This window comes from Aspergillus flavus, chromosome 1 (genome assembly GCF_009017415.1).
Source record: "Aspergillus flavus chromosome 1, complete sequence".
Classification (NCBI taxonomy): domain Eukaryota; kingdom Fungi; phylum Ascomycota; class Eurotiomycetes; order Eurotiales; family Aspergillaceae; genus Aspergillus; species Aspergillus flavus.
The window spans coordinates 3,425,272-3,445,645 of NC_092406.1; the positions used below are offsets into that span (position 1 = coordinate 3,425,272).

The 20,374-nt window shown below is 46.3% G+C and overlaps 6 protein-coding genes across 6 annotated transcripts; 3 read left to right on the forward strand and 3 right to left on the reverse strand.

Moving 5' to 3' along the window:
* Positions 1-3,163: 3,163 nt before the first annotated feature.
* Positions 3,164-3,379, reverse strand: F9C07_1265 (uncharacterized protein; the record flags this gene model as incomplete). Its single annotated transcript, XM_071507871.1, has 1 exon — positions 3,164-3,379. One exon carries the CDS (start codon positions 3,377-3,379, stop codon positions 3,164-3,166), a length of 216 nt encoding a protein of 71 aa, XP_071365812.1.
* A 4,551-nt stretch (positions 3,380-7,930) lies between these two features.
* F9C07_1266 (uncharacterized protein) lies at positions 7,931-8,208 on the forward strand (the record flags this gene model as incomplete). The annotated part of the gene is made up of 2 exons (XM_071507875.1): positions 7,931-8,087; positions 8,174-8,208. 2 exons carry the CDS (start codon positions 7,931-7,933, stop codon positions 8,206-8,208), a joined length of 192 nt encoding a protein of 63 aa, XP_071365813.1.
* Positions 8,209-8,210: 2 nt separating this feature from the next.
* On the reverse strand, positions 8,211-8,642 carry F9C07_1088930 (uncharacterized protein). The gene has a single exon (XM_071507512.1). It carries the CDS (start codon positions 8,520-8,522, stop codon positions 8,286-8,288), a length of 237 nt encoding a protein of 78 aa, XP_071365814.1. The 5' UTR covers positions 8,523-8,642; the 3' UTR covers positions 8,211-8,285.
* A 731-nt stretch (positions 8,643-9,373) lies between these two features.
* On the forward strand, positions 9,374-10,672 carry F9C07_1267 (mitochondrial distribution and morphology protein 12; the record flags this gene model as incomplete). The annotated part of the gene is made up of 1 exon (XM_041284058.1): positions 9,374-10,672. One exon carries the CDS (start codon positions 9,374-9,376, stop codon positions 10,670-10,672), a length of 1,299 nt encoding a protein of 432 aa, XP_041140712.1.
* Positions 10,673-11,321: 649 nt separating this feature from the next.
* Positions 11,322-12,884, forward strand: F9C07_1268 (putative aspartyl protease; the record flags this gene model as incomplete). Its single annotated transcript, XM_041288296.1, has 3 exons — positions 11,322-11,501; positions 11,572-11,893; positions 11,983-12,884. The coding sequence occupies 3 exons, from the start codon at positions 11,322-11,324 to the stop codon at positions 12,882-12,884; spliced, it is 1,404 nt and encodes a 467-aa protein (XP_041140711.1).
* Positions 12,885-14,090: 1,206 nt separating this feature from the next.
* On the reverse strand, positions 14,091-16,627 carry F9C07_2199817 (ras GTPase-activating protein family IQGAP; the record flags this gene model as incomplete). The annotated part of the gene is made up of 4 exons (XM_041288307.1): positions 14,091-14,251; positions 14,338-16,180; positions 16,228-16,361; positions 16,423-16,627. 4 exons carry the CDS (start codon positions 16,625-16,627, stop codon positions 14,091-14,093), a joined length of 2,343 nt encoding a protein of 780 aa, XP_041140710.1.
* Between the last annotated feature and the right edge of the window lie 3,747 nt (positions 16,628-20,374).

Consider the following 20,374-nt stretch of genomic DNA (forward strand, 5'->3'; position numbering starts at 1 on the left):
CAGCTTTTTTTGCTTCTTGTCTTCACTGTTACCAAGTCACGGTCCTCCTGAGAGAGGGGTTTTTGATATGACACGGCGGACATCTTAGCTGAGCAGGACTATTTGAGGGTAATTTAATATGTTTACTATCCATTGGAGACCTCTCGCGTGCGACTCATGGTCGTCTTCCCCATATCCCCCCTTTAGATATACCGATTTTTGTTTGATAGCGGTGACTACTTTCATGGTTGAGCATATGCATGGAGCCGGGGCTTATGCTGATCTGCTTCTGTACTATGGCAAATCCCCGCATGTTTACTTTTAGTGCAATAACATCTTGATTGGAAGATTTCGTAACTCTATCTGAAAGTCCTACACTGCCTAACACCGTCTCGGAGATCTATGAATAGATCCTCGAGTAATAACTCTCCCGTTAACTGTTTTCGCAACGGCATCTATAGTGAACACTAAGCGCCGAGGCGAACGGGGCGGAGCATGTCTTTGGCCCCATACAAACGAATGGAAGTAAGTCACAAGAACAACGGGAAACAACATGTACAACCAATATTGGACCCAATTTTGGGGCATAACAATCTTTCACAATGGATACCACATGACTTCTTTCAGGCTCATTTGTAATTCCATTGTTGGACGAGGCCGTTGGGGAAAGATGTCAGCCAAGAATCTCGGCGAAGAGGATCTCCAGATTGACAGGGATCTTGAGTTTTCGGGCCATTTGCTGATATTTATAGATCTAAGCGTTGGTTGTTGGCTTTGGGTTGTACTTTGTGTATTATCTCTCTATTATATAGTGTAAGTTAGGCTCATTTTATATGCTGTTTGTGTAAGAGTAAGTTATATTTGAGGTAGTGACATGGGGTTGTGGTCATTAGTATATTTTTGGTAGAGGCGGAGAGATATTAGGTAGGCAGGTTGGTCGATCTATGGGGCTCTTCTTGTGATCCTGAGTCTTCTACCCATTATCTATCAGATTGATTTTATTAGCAAAGAACAACATGTCCGTGCTTTGATCTAATTAACAGGGTGGGGTCCTTGTTCAGTGAGGCTCAGCATGGTTTGATGACTAGGTGGGGAGGTGCAGTGTCCATCTGAGGAGCTTATCGAGCCATCGAGAATATGGGGATGTACTATAGCTTTCAGTCGAAGTGATATAAGCTCACCAAAAAAAAGAAACATAGTCCACTGTCAAAAAGCTTCATCGGCATAGTTATGGGCCACACTCAGATTAGGTGATATCGGAGGGCAGTATATGCGATTCAACTAAGAGTGTTAAAATCGCCGGGTATATATCGTTGAACGTTGGCACCTAGGTGTGCGAACATCCAACATCTTACTAACATATTCATTTATGGTCCCACACTACTAGTACTCAGTGGTCAGCTACTGGTGCATGCTACCTTCAGAAGAAAAAACAGATATTTCCTCTTGCTATATATAAACTGTCAAGATGAGCAGGGAATACCTTTGAGGGTTATACTAAACCAACAGTTGGGGCGGATAACAAGCTACTGGACCTAAGCTCCAAAGCAGATATCGATATCTTATTCAATATAGCTTTCCGACAGTCGTTCCATAGCCACTTGCTTATGGCCTAGATAAGTGTTTCAGAACGACCCTTGTACTTCTCATTATAGTCCAGTCCCCGCCAACCCGGGCATAGAAAGATCACCTTGGGTGGGCGGAGCTGTAAGATGTATTAGTTTTCCTAAGCACCAAGTCTATAGTGAGTGTTTCCTAGCTGATTTAATAACTACTGGTATGAAGTAGTTACGGGGGAAGGTAAATGAGATATTGCTGTATATAATTGACTTTTATGAAGCTGTTCAGAGTCTAATTCGAAACAACCCTCGAGCATCGGTACCCCAAATCTTACTAATCTTCCAATGTCTTAGCTCAAGGAGAAAAACATAGTAAGTACTGGTAAGTAAAAACAAATAAACAAAAAAGAAAAACAAACTATGATGTTATCCTGCAGTATATACAATTCTCCGTACAACTCAGCCCCAATCCCATGACCTCTCCACCCATCTTGGCAAACATGCAAGTACGAACCCTAAGTATGATACATCTGATCTGCGTTAAGCGATGAGCACAGCATGCCCACAGACGTACGTATGCACACAGTAGAAAATAATGTGCCACCCAGCTTATGCAATAAGGGTGTACACATAACAGCCAAGAAAGTAAAGATAACGAATAAAGCATTCTTGCATAGTTATTTGGAGGGAGGTTGGGTTACACCGACAACCCTCCAGGTCTGGAAGGTTGTCGATCCCACACTCCACCTCCAGGTTGGCTTCGGCTTATCAGTGATAATGACGATGATGCAATTTCCGGTTTGATTGTTTGATTGTTTGATTTTTTTTTTTTTTTCTCTCTTTCCTTTCTTTCTGTTCTTTTCCCATAAAGGATACGAGTGTGGGTGTTTTAACTTGGCGGGGTAAGTGTTTCCGCGGGAAAGGCGACAATCTAGAATTTTAGGTTATCGCAATAACCTACCGATATTATCAATAGGTGGTGCGTGTCTCCTGGAAGTCGAGGATCTGATGATCGGGACGGATTGATTGGTAGATTCAGTAAGCTACAGTAAGCTTGAGATAGCGTTGGTGATTTTTCCCACTTCGAGTTACTCCACGGCGGGCTTTTGCCTACTTGGGGTTACGGAGAACGAGGACCCTGGGGGAGAGCTTCGTCCTTTTTTTTTTTTTTTACTCTTCACATTTTATGAAGTATACGTGATACAAACAAGGGATCTTGGCAGGTTAATAGACGAAGTCGATCTTGAATCTATCATTGCTTGGCTGTGGAACAACACAGGACAGCCTATTGAATTTGAATTTCACTGCACAGGGCTTGGCAAGTATCAACATCTCCTTGGCAAACATTCACTTCATTCTTCACTTTCAACCCCCTTTTTCCCTGGCAGTGTGGTATCATTGATGTGGTGAAGAGGTAAACACCGAAACAGAAAAATCATTCAAAGAGATAAGGAACCATCTCGTAAAGAAACTGATGTTTGAAAACAATAAAGAAATGAAACCGCTAGTGCTCCTTCCCTTCGTCCGGTGCAGGGTGAATTTGGGCTGAGGCGCTTGCAGATGTATCGTGTCCAGCGCGATTGGTGAAGTGGGATGGCGTGCGCAAGCTTATGTGGCGTCAGAATTTAGTTTCTGTCTTGCTCGTGTCCCAGGTAGAGGAAGCCACCGGGGAGAGGGGAGAAGGCACCCCTCAGCTGCGATCCGGCAGAGGCTGTGGAAGACTGGCTGCTGGAGCGTTCACGGACTTGAGTTGGCTCCTTGCTCTCAGCCTGGTCATTCATGGGACCAGAGTGGATGGGAGAGAGAACGAGGAACTTGTGGGTAGGAGTGTAGGTGTACATCTTGAAGAAGGTAGATCGGTATCTGGTTTGTCTTTTGAGAAGAGATAAAGTGGAAGTGTAGATGGCTTTGAAGTCTTTGAAATACTGAAAGAGCTTTGAACTGATAGAGAAGAGGAAGAGGATTGAGATTGATCTGAAGAGATTTCTCGGTTGGACGCGGCTACCTATTTATACATGAGAGGGAAACAGCCAAGATACTCAAAAGGGAAGAGGGGTCGACAAGGTTCATGGATGATACCGGGAGGGACGTCGATCTGTGTCCATCCCACCTGCAGAGATAGTGGAGAGTCCCAGATTAGAGAGGTTGAACATCCCAATCTGCTTCCCCGAGGTGGACCGGGACACGCTGTAATTCACATGTTTCGAACATTCTTTCATGTCTCGGCGGGGCAGAGAACGTCATTGTTGGAAGATCCCCCCTTCCCTCAAGACTCTTGGCTCAGGTAAGACCCGGTGAGTTGTCGCCAATATGTGCATAGCTCCCTCAAGTATCCGGGGGAATCCCCAGTGGCCTGCCAAGCCGAAGCTGGCCGTTCGTTGCGCAAGCTGAGGTGTTGTCCCTTGTACAAGCATCTGGGCCGATACGACCCGAAAAATCAGCCTCGGGTGATCAGCAACCAGGAAGCGAAGCCAAGAAACGTGCCGGAACTATTGGATTGCTATCGGTGATCGATAGGCCGAGGGGTCACTCCGCATACCCAGAAGGGGTCGACGGTGTATAGAATGCTTCTTTGGGGTTTGCCTCCCACATTCCTTATCAAGCGACTATTCAGAGCACATGACCCAACCAATGAGTCTCGCCCGCTTGGCAGCATGCTTGTATTGACACTTTTCCCTGACGCTTTCTAGAAGACATGCGAACGGTAAGGGATAAGTTAGATTACCTAAGCAAGGGGTAGTTTCAGCCAAATTTGGGGAAATCCAAGCTGGGGGGTGTTTGTTATGTTTTGTTGGCTGACTAAATCAAAATGATGTCAGTGGGTATACGGAGTAATTCAGTACAGTACGTGTAGTACTCCGTAGATGGTTCGATCTGAGTCCCTAGTAGGAGCTAGGTAGTTTGCGATGTGCTGCAAGACCTGGGATATTCCGGGAGTAGACCGTGACAACATTCGCCAAACGCCCGTTGAATCTGCAAGAATAAAAACCACTTTTGAAAGAATCTTTGAGCAAAAACTGGAAGGAAAGTAACTGCCATAAAACAAAAAAAGAAAAATAAAAGAAGTGTAAGAGTCAAGCTGAACAAGCGGCTCTCAAAACGCAGCGCAACACCATCACGTGCTCCGAGCCTCCAGTTGCCGCAAGATAAACCCCAAACACTCGGAGCCAAAGAACTTCTTAATATCCACTATGTTCTGGCGCAAAAGCCAACGGCGGCTAAATTGAGGCCGTGCCTCACCGTTTGAGGTGCTGATTGTCGCAGATTTAGCGCCCCCTGTCTCCGCGCCGTATCGCTCGACCGTCCACTATGTGGCGCGGATGCTCAGCGGCTGAGAGGGCCAAATGTGACTGCCGTTGACTATAGGATGTTCATCTTCTCCCTAATGGATGGCGCCGCATTGCGGTACAATAGTTCTGAGTTCGACTGTCAATCAATTAGAGTTGACCCCGAGCTTTCCAGCTTAGGTGGTTATGAAGAACACGAGAAATCGATAGGCGGAGATTTGCTGTCTTGCACTGCCGAACGCTAGACTAGCCGGCAGTGGAAACCCTGTGCCATTATCACACCAACATGACCATAAAAATGGGGCCGCCATAAGGCAGGAACCGCATAGTCTCACTTCATCCGGGTTCCGAGAGCGTTGTGCTATCGTGCGATCCCCCTCAGGCCTCCGATGGTGGGAAAGACCTCACTCATGTCTGGCAGATATCACCAACTGCGTTTAGCTCCTCTGCCGCAGGTATTGGTCAGCCCAAGGCACCAAGGCCAGCGTTCCTGTGATGGCTGTGCAGTTCTTGCAGATTATTCCCTCTAGTCTGCGAGCCTTGGCCCCGGTTTTCTCCAATATGCCTTAGAGGAGCCCTATAGGTGCGCGTCGTTTGTTGACGTCGTGACAGGTATCTGACCAGGAATTGCGGCACCCCTGACTGGAGCAGGTGGCCCATGTATCATGAATTACCGCGGCGTCCCTCGAGATAGTGCCAGGCACACAGCTCGCAGGGTGGGAGACATGACTGGCGATGACTACCGATTTTGATATCGGGGCCGGTCAGATTGTGCCGTTGGGAGATATCCTTACCCCTCCCTCCACCAACTGGGGCCTTGAGGCACACATGATAAATGAATTACTGTGATAAGCCTAGTGATAAATCTAGGTAGACTACTGCGTGACATTCGTCAGATGCCCATTAAGGAACAGTATCTGGTTGCGGCATGACCCTAAACTGTGTGAGAACTGTTGGCTGGCTGCGACAACTGATTTGATAGAGCAATTGTTGGCTTTTTCATTTGCGTATGTGACCGGTTCTTCCCTGCCTGGTGCATGGACCTTGTTCTGAAGGTGATGTCAAGGTTTCTCATGATGCATCTGCGGAAGTCTAATGAAGCTCCCGACAGGGCTACAACTGAAGTTTCGCTGACATCCTGACCACCACAGCTATCGATCACTCTAGAAAGAACAATCTTACGCCAACCCTAGGTGGACACCATCTTCATAGACCGTCCGCATAGCCGCCAATCTTGCTTGGTGTTGGGGAAACACCGTGCAGTAGCTCTGTGGAAGCCCAACTTACCATTTTATTCATTCGTTGAAATCGTTTCTCCTGGATGTGATGTAGATCTCATCACCAACTTCTCCGGCGCATTTCTCTAAATATCTCTTTGTGGATGGGGCGCAAAAAATAAGAAAAAAAAAGCAAAAGAAAGGGTGCCGTATCCGTAGTTGAGATCTTTGACTAACCTTGTTCTTACTTTCATTCTTCTGCCCCGACTACTTTTTCATTTGTTAAAGATCATTTTTATTTTAATATTATAATTTTTTACTCTAAGCCCCCTTTGGTACCTTTTTTGTTATTTCTTGTAAATGGTGCTATTGCGGCACAGCTGTCCGCAGTCATTCTCTATCATTCTGGTACAAAAGCAAGACCGAGCAATTGTTATTTAAGGTCCTCACAATCCGTCGAACTATCAGAACAACATCACAGCAGTTCTATCTCTCAGACTCCTTTCGAAACAAGCTCTCTGAGCTCGACATCTTTCGTCCTCTCTGAACTCTTCAAGTTGCTCGACCGAGCCGGCTTAACTTTCTCTATCTCTCAATAAATCCACCCTTTTCAGCTCCATTAACCTCCAATCTTCGAAATGTGCTCGCAATACTTCTTCAAGTACGACTGCGGCTGTACTCACCCCGAAGGGGATGTCGTTTACTGCGCAAAGCGAGGAACATCCTGCACCGGCGTGAGACAGCAAGTCCGGCGCCGTGAGGGCTACAACTGCCCTGCTCATGGTGGCTAGGGACTAAAGAGTAACTGGTAGGGGGTTTTAAGCTGCGGCGATCGTTTCGAAAAGCTCTCGCTAACTAAGTCCAGAAAGGCCGGGTGATTGTGGGACCTCAACCGTCGCCTTTCGATATGTGCTTCCAGAAGCACGTCGAGCCCAGTTTTTGTCAATACTACAGCACTACGACATTCGCAATCCTCCTCAAATCTTGTATTTTTGAAACCCTTCGATGTATCCAAGAGAACAATTTTGGAGATCACGGGAGCTTAATTGGGGAGTAAGAAAAAGAGAAAAAGAAAAAAAAAAAAGGGTTTTTTGTCTATTTGCCGTCTGTCAATACCATGAATGCTCCGGCTCGGCTTTTCCTTTCATAGCGTGCGCATTGTTCTGTTTTGTGGTTACTACTGGTTGCAAGCGCCTATCCGCATCCTCCTGTTGTTTCGTTTCTGCGATGTGCCCTGTGAACTTACTACTGGGGCAAAGGTTTCTTGTTTAAGCCACATTGTCGCTGATTCATTGTCCTTGCTGCATCTTTTCTACCAAGGCATTTGCTGCGCTGTATGTCGAAGTTGCTTAGCTGAATCCTACATTTCTCATCTTATTATATTATTTTCTTGAATCAGGACGAGGTTATTTTCAAGTAAGCCGCTGGACTCCTCCGACAGTATTTCCTATTCACTCTATATGTATTCAAGGAGTTACACAATGAAGCCACATGGATCGGCCTTTCAGAACGATGGATCCCTTTGGCCCCATATTCCTGAAGGATTTTTACCCGTCGAGCGTTGGGAGATCAATCTTACTAGAGAGCTCTTTGAGAATAACTTCAACTAAAACATCTCCGAGGTTGTATAGCTTCAAAGCCTCGACAATAATCCTACCGCAGTCACGGAGATTACCGAGGGGAAATCCACGATCCGTATAATTTACAAGAGAAATGCCTCACTACGTATTTCTAGATCTGTCGCTAACTTCGGTTGCTGAGCATTCATGTGGAAGATTAAGCTTATGAGTCTTCGATGCATATCATGAAACGGCGGACTTCCCCAATCTCATTGTGTCGCTGAGCACAGTGCATTAACGACAAGAATGAAAAGGAGGCTATTCAAGGTATGAACAAGGGGCACCCAATTCATCTTACTCACTTTCTGCTGGCTGTCGTCATTTGCCAGCTTCTACGGAACAGTTACAAGATCCAAGAGTTGTTCTTTCAGAAGAAAATTTTTTTTTCTTCTTTAAAGCCCACTCTTGGTAACTATGATTACCAACGTATGTCAGCGGCTGCATTAGCACCGCATACGTCTCTCATCATCTGATTGCGGGCTCGTCGAATCAAATAATGAAACGGGGCACAGACGCTTGTTCTCCAGTGGCGATCCGGATGGAGTGAGAGCCAACGAAATCTAAGAGATACCGAGTCAGTGAGCATGAGGTGCGCGCGTATATTAGGTTCTGGAGGATCATGTGTTAAACTGTCTTTGGAAAGTGATGCGCAAGTGATGGGTCAAATCCCGCAGTTAGAGACCCATAAGAACTTTGAATTACAAGACAGATGTTTAAGATAGAGAACTGCTCTGCTGTGGATTGAGGGGCGGGATATTCTTCCTTCCAAGGTACGCACAAAGGACTGCGTTGTGTCCTGCGGACCCGATGCGGCAGCGCCGGCCCTTGTTGCCAGCCCACCGTAAGAAGTAGCAGATACATACGTGGCGTTTCGCCTCTGTGCCAAGCAGGTCTATCACGCTCTCTTGAAAGAAAAGCTAGATGAGGAGACTGCGGTACGACGTGCCCACTCAAGAGGGAAAAGACCTTGCTGCAGGCGAACAATCAGACACCAAGATGCAGGCTAGAAAGTCAATCATAGGGAGATCCCCCCTGTCAAGATAGACCTATGATGGAATGAGCCAGTGTGATTCACGAGTGGAAATCACCAATGATAGTGGTTAGAATCTTGAATGTTGGGTACTAATCGGACGTGAAGTGGAACCGATGGATAGGTTTGAGGAGTCGAAAGGCAAGAAGAGGGGAAGGCTAGAGCAAGCTGGTCGTAGACCCTTGTGCCCGGCGAACACGCTGTTCCAGGGCTCCCACTGTCCGGCGCCGCAGAGATTGTGCCATCCTCTAATATGCCCCGAAATAGCGTCGGCTGTACTGGTGAACCAGAGTACTGGGTCAAGTAAACCTAAAGCGGTGTGAAAGCCGCGTACGTCGTAAGAGCCGTCCAGGAGGTTACCAGAGATTCTGAGACCCATAAGAGGTGTCTGGGACATCCTTAATCATTGTACTTTGGTATTGTGGCCGAGATATGCCATGAGAAGACGTCCATTGCTGATTTACAATGTCATCGATGAGGTTACTTCAACATCACGTGATTGGCACGGGACGCGAGTTGGTCCGCGGCGACTGCGCCTAAATTAATCCCTGTGGAGTCTCGCATTGCGGCGCAATTTTACCACCAGCCCCGGTCCTCTCTCGTCCAAGCGATTGTTCGCTTCCATATACCCACCCCCCTCCTTTGCCCACTTCGCGCCAAATAACTGTCTGCGGCACATGTAATGTCAATCGAAGTTGACTGGAGGGCAGCCACTTCTGGGCCGGACGGTGAGGCTCTGGCAGAGCGAATCCGCTCCTTCATCCATGACAAGTTCCAGCAGGTGGCCCTCCCACGTTTTATCCGATCAGTTCAAGTGCACTCGTTCGACTTCGGGACTATACCACCTGATCTTGAGGTGAAAGATATCTGTGAGCCGTTTGCCGACTTCTACGAGGAGGATGAAGATGACGAAACATCCGATGTGTCCGAGGAGCTGGTCTCCGGGCATGGCACCCAGTGGCACCGGGATCTCAACGAACCCCCATTTCACGAGGAAATGGCAATGAATCGCCCGTTACGAGACCCATTCGATGAAGCTTTTCACTCATCGACTTTGCGGTCACCTATGGAACACCTGAACCCTCACTTCCTTCCCCGTGCGGGCACTCCGGGTATTCCTGGCGGAACTTCTACGTTAGGGTACCACCTTATGTCCCTTGGTGGATTGTCGGGGACACAAACTCCCCTTGCTGCGGTTGCAGGCGGTACACCGTTCGCAAATGGTTGGACTGACCCTGGAATGGGCGCAAGTAGCAGGGGCCATCCATCCATCTCCGGCCCGACTGCGGTTCATCCATCTCGCATGGAAGCTGATATCGACACTAGCAATCCTACCTCACGCCCTTCGACCTCTAGCACGCTTCCTTCACATCCGTCCGCGTCCAACCAGCCCAGCGGAGATGCTACGACGGGAAAGGAACACGGATCTCTCGCCGAGGATGAACATTTGGATGATCCTATGACTTCAGGACATCCCCTCCGGCTCCCCCCTCGCATGCGAGAGCGCCGACCGGAAGATTTTCAGGTTCTATGCCATGCTAAATATGCTGGGGATGTGCGGTTATCATTAACCGCGGAGATTCTTCTTGATTATCCTATGCCTAGTTTCGTCGGGTTGCCGCTGAAACTCAACGTCACGGGAATTACATTCGACGGAGTTGCAGTCATCGCGTACATCCGCAAACGAGTTCATTTCTGCTTTTTGTCTGCAGAAGATGCGGATGCACTGATCGGGTCTGATCAGCAAGAGGCGAGAGGCCAGGATGATCGCCCATGGTCTAGTGCAGACCCGACCGCTTCCCCGAAGCGCCAGGGAGGCTTATTGCGAGAAATCCGAGTTGAAAGTGAAATCGGTCGGAAAGAAGATGGTAAACAAGTCCTGAAGAATGTCGGCAAGGTTGAGCGCTTCGTTCTAGCCCAGGTCCGTCGCATCTTCGAGGAGGAGATGGTTTTCCCTAGCTTCTGGACGTTTCTTATCTGATATCACAAGCTTAACTGTACATTGTCTGTCTGTGCTGAATATTCGAACTTGGGACAATAATGTTCCCAATTGTATACTAGAAATACTATACTAATACACGTGCTCCATCCACATGACATCCGCCTTAGCAGACGTCACCATTAGACTCTGGCCTCCTGATTCCACTTTTTCCTTTCCGCCATCTTGGCTTACTGTTGGGGAAGACTGTTGAGCCAATGGAGTCTTGCTGCAGCATGTTGATATAATTAGGTTTCAGTAACTTCTTTGTGTCGGTTTCAGCCTTTGATGGCAGCCCAGTGCCCCGGCCTTGCCATTTATGGGGGAAATGAATGCTGTATGGCTCGAAATAAGTCTTCCAAGACATATGTGGTGAGTTATCACCCCTCATGGTGACATATTCATAAAGAAAAATACATATCAATGGCAGGTTGATGGTCTGTTTGGAATTGCGCCGAGCTGACACTGCATATGGTGCCCAATGGAACAAAAGCAAAAGACTTCCAAGCGACTTCAACCATTTAGATCAAAGCTGGTCATGTTTCAATAATGTTATCCCTCACCTAAGTTTGAAGGATAAAAGGCTTGTCAAGCCCACTGTCCATGAAATGCTCGCAACGTTTACCGGAATTGCATGCTAAGATTGATCGACATGATTAAGTTTTGGTGCCTGGCCCTAGGGGCTGCTTACTTTACCAACGCCCTGACACTGGAGAAGAAGGATCTGCCTTCTGTGCTAGAGGTCCCTTTCGAGAGCGGGCGGTTCGCAGGTGCTCACCATCATGATCGCCGTGGGAAGAGGGATCATACCGTTAAGTTAGAGTTTTACGGGGTATGTACAGTATATTGACTCGCCTTCATTACTCACAGTAAATCATTCGTTCTGACTATTATGGCTTTAGAATGACTTCTTCTACGCTAACATATCTGTCGGAAACCCACCACAGAAATTGAAAGCTCAGTTCTCGACTCTTGATGACAGCAGCTGGGTGGTGGTGAGCGATAACAAAGAGTTAGCAAAACCAATAGAGCAGGGAATTCTTGATGGGTATAATGCGAACGCTTCAACTAGCAGCCGATCAGTAAAGACACATGCCACTGTTGACGGGTTCGATCAGGATGAGGTGGGAAATATTGATATAATGTCAGATACGATGATCGTTGGGGATGTGAAACTGGAAGCCATAAGATTTGCTACTCTACGTGAGAAAGCCGCAATAGGTGGTGAGTTGTCCTGTGATGGTGCTTTCCATCAAACTATACCCATATACATGGGCCCAGTCCATGCGACAGCTGAATTAAAACTTGAATAGATACACTCGGCCTAGGATATGGCAATGGTAACTCGGAATTTATCTCTGTTACCCAGGCATTGGTCGATGCGAAAGCTATCCAATCCCCTGCTTTCAGCATGTGGATGGAGGAGAACCATGATCAGACCTATATTCCCGGCACCATCCTCTTCGGCGGCGTGAACAAGGCCAAGTATGTCGATAAACTCCATACGTTGCCGGTCATATCTCCTCCAGACCTCAGCAAGTTGTTCCGGGTCAATCTTACCGGATTGTCCGTGGGAACAGGCTCCACCACGAAGTCCGTATCGCCAGATTCTTTTTCCATCGGGGCTGTCTTTTCTTCCGCGACTGATTTCATCGGTTTCCCGAAAGCGATCACGCAAGACCTGTTTTCCCAACTTAACGTCACAATGTTTTATGAAAATGGCCAGCCGATGTTTCCTTGTGACAAACCACCCGAGAACAAGATGCTAGCATTCCATTTCGGCGACGTAGCTTTCAACTTCTCCCTCGACCCATTCATAGCAGAGGCTCCCTCGACCACAGACCCTAAACAGCACGAGGAGGGTTACTGCTACCTAAGCTTTTTGACGATCGAACCTGAACGTAGTAAGGAACTTGGCGGTGCCATAATTGGAGCCAATTTCCTCAAATTGGTATACACAGTCTTTGACATGAAGAATGACGAAGTCTCTCTGGCCCAAAGATGCTGGGAGAAAGCGCCTGATGAGATCATGGAGATCAGATCAGGGAAGGACGGCGTCCCGGATCGTACAACACAAGAGAAAGATAAGGCGAACACGGCAGACAAGCCCAAAAAGACAGACGAATCTACAGGATCGAATCTGAAATCAGGCAATGGGCTGAAAGCCGTCATAGCGGCGGGAACCGTCTTGATGGTTGCCCTAATTTGGGGTTGACCTATTTAGGGCATAATTCGCAGGACTCGTCAGTTTGTACCCCGGTATAGTATTTGTGGGAGTCGCCTTCACACAATGGCTATGGGAAGAGGTATATAGTGTCTTGCATTTTCGGTTGCTTATTATATCTTCTTCTGTTGGCGACGAAGATACGCAACTATTAGCGTTATAGCGAAGGAATGAGAATGACAGATAACTTGCATGTTTATTACAACCTAACTCGATGGGATTATATACTAGATCTGGGACACCGGTTACAACCTGTAACATTATTAGATTGACCAAGCAAAGGTCTATTCTCTCAAAGCTAGATTTGAAAACTTGTGTACGTGGTACCTTGCCATACTGCACGCAAGCATGGAGGTAGGGCTTCATGGTAACTAAAACTATGATTGGTTGTATCACCACACTCTCTTTCTACATCCTAGGTTTGTACTCTGATAATCTTATGATCAAGTCAATGCTAGATTTGAAAAGTCTCTTGGATGCATATAGGATTTGTGTAGTACATCTGGATCCTTGTTAAATTAATTGAGAACATGCTGCAAAAAGTCTAGGATTTGAATCAGTGATTGATAGTATGGCATTAGATTACACTTCCTTGAAGCGGTTGGTCATGAATTTGACAATTGCTAGATGTACATGAGATAGTGGGATTTTGACATAACAGGCAACTTCTGGGCCAAAATAACAAAGGGAACCATCCAACAAAATTAGATGAACGAGAAAAAGAAACACACGCAAATTCATCCAACAGGGTATACGTAAAGCCAAACCGTCCAATCATCCCCGTCATGGTGACTGTCCTCGAACCAGCAAGGACCTTGTCTCTCCACATCGGAATCGAAGGAACTCTCTTTCTCGGCAGATTATAGTCCTCCTATAGTCACATCTCGATACAAGAAATTCAAAACAGATCATAGTCCATATGCGGCCCGTCAATCCTGCCTCGTCATTTTGAGGGGCATGAAACAGTCAAAAGGGTGCATATCACCCTTGTGCAGATTATCGTATAAAACCGGTGGCTCAAACAAAGCACACTTCCGTTGCTGTACTGGCAGTTTGTTTGGGCACCAAATCATAGCCCGTGAAGTTAGTGGACAATAAAATCACGGACTGAGGCTCGGGCAATTCGCCCTCGAGCTAGTTGCTCGTTTTCATATACATCGTAACGGGACAGAGTAGAGATTTCTCAAAGGAAGCCTCTTACCAACCCTTCTTGCGTGCAAACCGCTTGTTTAAGAGTAGTAGCACCTTGGAAACGTTGAATTGCACGTATTCAAGGTCTAGATCCTCAAGATTATCTTTCTGCATTTCTAACAGATCATCAAGCTTGAGATCAAGCTCCAGAAGCCCGCGAGCGCGACCTGTTTCATGCTCCTCGTTAGTATTCCAATAAGAAGCTTTGAGACACCAGGAACAGAAAGGTAGGGTTAAGGGCCGGAGTGCTTACCTTTATAATGCAGGCTAATCACAAAAGTGCCTGGCAATGGGCTCTTGAACATGAAGTAGATGTTGGCTCGCCGGTTCTCGGGAACATTACTCTTTCGAATCACGCCTTCTTTCTCAAGTTGTTGGTGAGTGAATTTGTAAGGTCCGAGCTCTTGATGTTTCTGCTGCTTTCTCTGTTTCCCCTCTGACTGGCTACGGACATTGTGCAGGTAGGACTTGTATGTCTCCAACTGGCCTACCAAATATGCGTTATGGTCACGGATTGTCGCAAAGACTTCCTCAAGCTTCTTGGTCTCGTCCAAAACCTTCTCCTTCAAAGATCCCAGGTGCACCAATTCCTGTTCGACTTCGTCTCGAAGCAGGCTGAACTCATCAGACCGATCGATAACTCCCATTTCTTGTAGCTGACTCAACAGTTCCATGGTGCGAATACCTTTCCGCACCATGACGGCATCATTCTTCAAGGTAGCTGCGGCCTCTGCGATGCGATCGAGTCGGAGCGGTCGGCGAGCGACTACGGAATTTGGAGGCAGAGATCGCAGGATTTGGACAAAGGTTGATTTAGCTTCCATAAAGAAAATCTCCTCCTGGGTAATGTCCAAAGCGGCTGTTAAATCGTCCACGGCTGCCTCCCATCGACTAAAGAGGGGAACGGTGATAGTCCTGTTCTCTTTGCGCGGAACTTGGGTCGGTGCTGTGCCGAGCTCATTCAAGAGCTCATGTAGCCGCGAGTGTTGGTCTTGAGCAAGAGCCACACTGTGCTTTTCCAAAAGGGCGTGAGTGGCATACATTTCGTTTAGAGTGATCTGTAACTCGAGGTCGCGCTTGGAAAGAGCTACATAGTTGTCCATTTCGAGGCTCTCATAGAAGTCCTGCACTTCGCACAAATCCAGCATGAATTTGTTGACACGCTCCTTGTTTTGCTGAATGAACGGTTGTAGTTTGGCCATATATGGCTCTTTAGCGTAGGAGGGTTTGTTTGCCAGGTTCTGGAGCATCTTTGCAATCAAGGTCAATGTACGCCGAGGTTTCTCTGTAGGAGTTGCGTCGATCAACATATAAGACCGCGGGGTGACGATGGCGGGGTTGATGAAGCGAAGGAAAAAGAAGCCTCCAATCAGGGTACAGATGGTTTGGTCATGAGCATCAGGATATTTGCGTCGAGAAAGGCTTCGAATCTGCTTGCAAATCCATCGGATACCGTAAGGCGTCTCATCTACTGAATCAATGATTGTTGTTAGAAATCCATTGGCTATCTCCGTCAACTTCCTCAACCGTGGTGCAATGATGGCCTGGACCTGGGCATTTTCTGCTGCAGCCTCTGCAGTAATGGATCTTGGCAGATCCGCCGGCAACGAGCCATGTTTCTCTTCATGTTCCATGACCATCGTTTCGTACACCTTCAGGGGGTTGATTTCCAAGTCGACATCGCGGTACTCAATCAACCGATTAATCTGGTCGGCCAGGACCTGCTTTAAGTAACTTTGACCAGGGCCACGGCGAGTATAAGTAGTCATCATGCGGGATACTGGGGTATTCTGGCGCAAAAGCGAGGAGTATTCCGGAGTATTATCGAACTGGTAGGTGAGGACAGATTGGAACATGGTGAGAAGAAGATGCTCTTCACGACTTTCGTACTGGTTACCGTAGATGGTGAACATGACCGTCTGGAGGAGGGAGTCGATTTCCGACATGGAAACGAGACGACACAGGTGGGCGATATGACGAGGTTCGGATTGGAGAAGGAAGAGCAGATTGCCATATTTTTGAGTTTTCTCGTCGTTGGGGAAGAAACCCTCTTGGGGATCAATAGCTTCGTCGAGGTGATTTGCAACTTCATTTTGCTAGAAACTGTTAGCTGGGAACCACTCTGAGCTAGCGACGTTCTTACCTCCTCAAGGGCCATACGGTTCTGGATAAGTAAGGCGATCCGCGAATCCAGATATCGTACATCTTTTTCCAGGACAAAGTTTTTCTTCGATTGGGTTGAGATCTTCGATTTGAGCTCTCGTAGATATTTTTGGGCTGTTGAAGGATTGGATACAGATTAGCAGAATTCAATGGCGGGACCAGATAGTCAACTTACCCTTCGCCAAATCATCTGAGATTTCCAAGTCTCTGTCCTTCGCGGACATCGACAGGTACAGTGCAGTGACTGAAAACCGCTTGGATTGGCGGAGAGACCGGGTATCGTGGGAAGACATTGTGTTTTGTCGCGAGACAGGCTGAAATGATGAGGAAGAGGAGGTGGAGGTTCTGGAAGCCGGGTGCAGCATAGTAGCTACGGACATTATGTGTAGTAGGAAGGCGTTGAACCGTGTGATGAAGGGCGCACCAAGAGAGTGCACCAGACACGATATATACCGGTGGACAACCAGCCACAAGGGTCAACAAAACACCTTCGCCAACGGTCAATGTAGAAAGTCGATGATAACCACGGATCTAGTCGCTGAATTTCCCGTATCAGGGCTGGTCATCGGGTTCAACACTATACAGCGCGATCACTTGCAGGTATACCCCTTATCGTACACGCTAAACGGTTGGTGGGTGGCCGGGGAGGGGAGCAGGGAGCGATGGCACAGGCGGCGGCAGCGTTTTCCGAGCAGTAAATCGGCAATTGCAGAGCTATCGACAGATACTGGATTACATGCGTCGCTGGTTGATTAAGAGAAAAAGAAAAGGCGAAAAAAAAAAGAAAAAGAAATTTGAGGGCTAAGAATAAAAGGGTAAAATAAAATGTCGGTGGAATGCCAACGAGGGGTGGAGCGCGATCAACAGGAGACACGCCTTTGACCAGAAGTCGCGAAATTTCAAAACGAGAAGCGGTGGACCGATCTAACTTCCGAGTAAGAGCGAGAAACGAAGGACGTTGAAGAAATGGTTGATCAGGGAGAAGATGGGTTCAGGTGAAGAAAAGTACCAGCGCCAAAGAAAAGTAGGGAGCGCAAGGCACCTGATGGAGATTAATGGGGGGGATATTTTGGCGGAGGGGGGAGAAGAGGAGAAGGAGAGGCAGGGAATCATGAACGGGTCCCAAAGTCAACAAATAGGAAAAATCCAATATCCTGTACCATCGGGGAGGAAAGGGGAAAAAGGAAAAAAAAAAAAAAAAAAAGGGCACTTACAATAATTAATGGCAATCCTAATGGGACGATAATCAACAATTTCACAATAGTAAAAAATAATAATGTAGTTATGCAGGAGTTCTTAATCTTATTAAGGTATGTACGGTCGTGACTGATAGGGAGAGACAAGATTCAGAGAGGGGAATGAATGCATTGGCTGGCTTAGTCTGGTTTTTTAATTTTTAATTTTTAAGGGTGAGGTAGAGAAAAAAAAAAAAAAAAGGAAAAGGAAAAGAAAAAGAAAGTGAAAAAAAAATAATTGAGGTGGGGAGAAAAAACAATTTTTTGTCACCTTTGGGGCGTTAGGGATCGGAAGCAGTGGAGTTGCGTTTCCGTGACTTGCAGCAAACAGGAACAGGAAACCCAAGCGCCTTGAAGGTACCCTAAAAGTACTAAGAATCTTGTACCTACATACGGAGTATGTAGGTATGGAGTATAGACATACATATGCATCTGGCATATTAATTGATCGAATTATTTGTTTATTATTCTTTTTTCCCCTTTTTCTTTGTATCTTTCTGTGCGCCTTTTTCTTTTTTCTTTTCTTCTCGGGGCTCTTCCCTGATCTATAGAAAATTTCTGAATGGTAATGTGAAAGATAAAAAATGGCCGTCCGTCCAACGGTAGTCTATACTTTGCTCTCTCCACTTCGCTCACCCCAGGACCCATCGACACTAATCAATCCCTGTACCTGAACACATTCCTTTCTAGGATTCCACCTTTGCTGTGATCCCCATACGAGAAACTATTATGGAGTACACCGCAAAGTACTGTAATCTCAATATCCAAAAGAATAACCGACACTGACCGTTCAGTCAGTGCTCTGGAATCTTTACCTTGAAGTCTTAATGTATCGTAGTGGAGAAAAACTCACTAATTGAGTTTTTTTTTTTTTTTTTCTTCCCTTTTTTTTTTCTTTTCGGGCATAGCACTATGGACCTATACGAAATATGAATTAGTCTAGTCCCAGCGATTTGTAAATTTTACCTTTTTTTCTATTCCCCATCAAGATTTTGGATCACCAATATCGCCTCATGTCTATTGCTTTTCTCCGAATTCAAACACATAATACACTTAGCCTGATTTGGACTGAATAACCTCCCCCCAAAGTTAATTCGAATTACCTAAGTCAGGATGACAAACAATAAAAAGTGTTAAAGACAAAGAATCCTGCCAACTTACAAAAGATGTTGCACGATGTTTCTCAGTAAGACAATGGATTCGGACGATCGTCTTCCGAATGATTCCTTTCTCCAGGCCTAAGAGGACGATGTATGTACGTGAGAGGGTGTGTGATATTCAAAATGTAGTGCAGGATGTGGACGCAAGGGGAATTGCTCCATCAGGCAAGTAGTAGGTAGATACGACTTAGCCGGAGCCACATGCTGGACATAGCTAGAGGGATTAGTGTCCTTCGTTAGTCGCTTAGTTGAGTATGGAGTAAAGTGTGCAGTTGGTCTTGGCTAAATGGTCGTTGCACCTTTTTTCTTTTTCTTTAGTAGGGACGAAGTACATACGTGTTGCTTATTGGGAATAGTAGTCCTACCGAAGAGATGAAGTTTACATAAATAAAAAATAAAAAGAAAAGAAATCAAATTATGCGACATGGAAACGAAAGAAGCAAAAAACAAAAAGGGAAAAAAAAGAAAAGAAAAAGAATACCAAGCGATGCAGACGTTTCGAGTGCCTTTCAAGTTCTCTACCCCTGTTCCAGTTACACTGCAACCAAACCCAACCAAATTAATCTTGGCACTCATCGGGAGGACAGGGGGTTGTGCGGTGGATTTTTGGGTCTCCGATTTGATGCTGCACACGCAACCGTGATGACGGATTCCAACATCCTCTCTCTTGGAATTATTTTTGATTTTAATTTTCTAATGTTAGCTAATAAATCGGTGCTTGCGGCGGCTATTAAGCCAAGGAAAGTCGGGGATGATTCACAGTTTAACCTTGTTTCACAGACCATCTGCGTGATTGACAGTTTGAGATATACTTGGTAGTATTCGGTAGGAGGATGCGACTCGGAGTATGTAACTAGTACTATGTCAGTAAGCCGGATTTTCCCATAGCAGACTGTCATATGCAGGCATTGTTCCTCCTTGATTGTGGTTTCGTCTGGTCAGGAGTCTTGCATTTGCCTCGTGTGCTGCAGTCGTTCAATGTCATTGGCCACCTCTCCCTTGTTGGATGAATCATGGATCATTCCAGGATGGCCCACAGGTTCATCCATCACTGATAACGGGCCACGCTACAGCCGAACTCCACCACAGGGAGGTTTTATCTAGATTCTCACCTACATCTGTACGGAGTAGGCAACCGTGGAATAAATATAAAATATAAAATATAGAAAATAAAATAAAATAATATAATATTATAAAATCATTATCAACTTCGACGCATCCATGGATCCCATAGGGATGAGACCACTCTTTCTCCTCTTCATTTCATAAGGGAGGACGGGAAGCTTCAGACCGCTCATACAAGGAGCCTTAGCGCCCTCATGTCTGGTACCTGCGTCGAATTAATTCGCTCGCCCACTGCATCTTCCTCAATATGGTTTAGTAGATTGTATATGTCGCCCCGTCTAACTTGATATGTAGTTTTTTTTTTTTCTTTTTCTTTTCTTTTCTTTTTTTTTTTAATACAAAATTCTTATCACCCTATCAATTCTGGATTTGATCGTTTTCTCTTCAACCTTTCTTTTTTGAGGGGAGAATAAGATTGTCAATACAAGGATAGGTATACCGAGTGATAGAATTAAGGGATGATAAACCATTTAATCCCCGTCCGCCCTCATCCGCTCCCAATCACGCCGGTTGTCTCAAAAAGGAGACCGACAATCCATTACATCATGGACTCTCGTTCCTGAGAGACTAAAGACCACTAGCGTCCATGCATGTAAATTGCCAACCG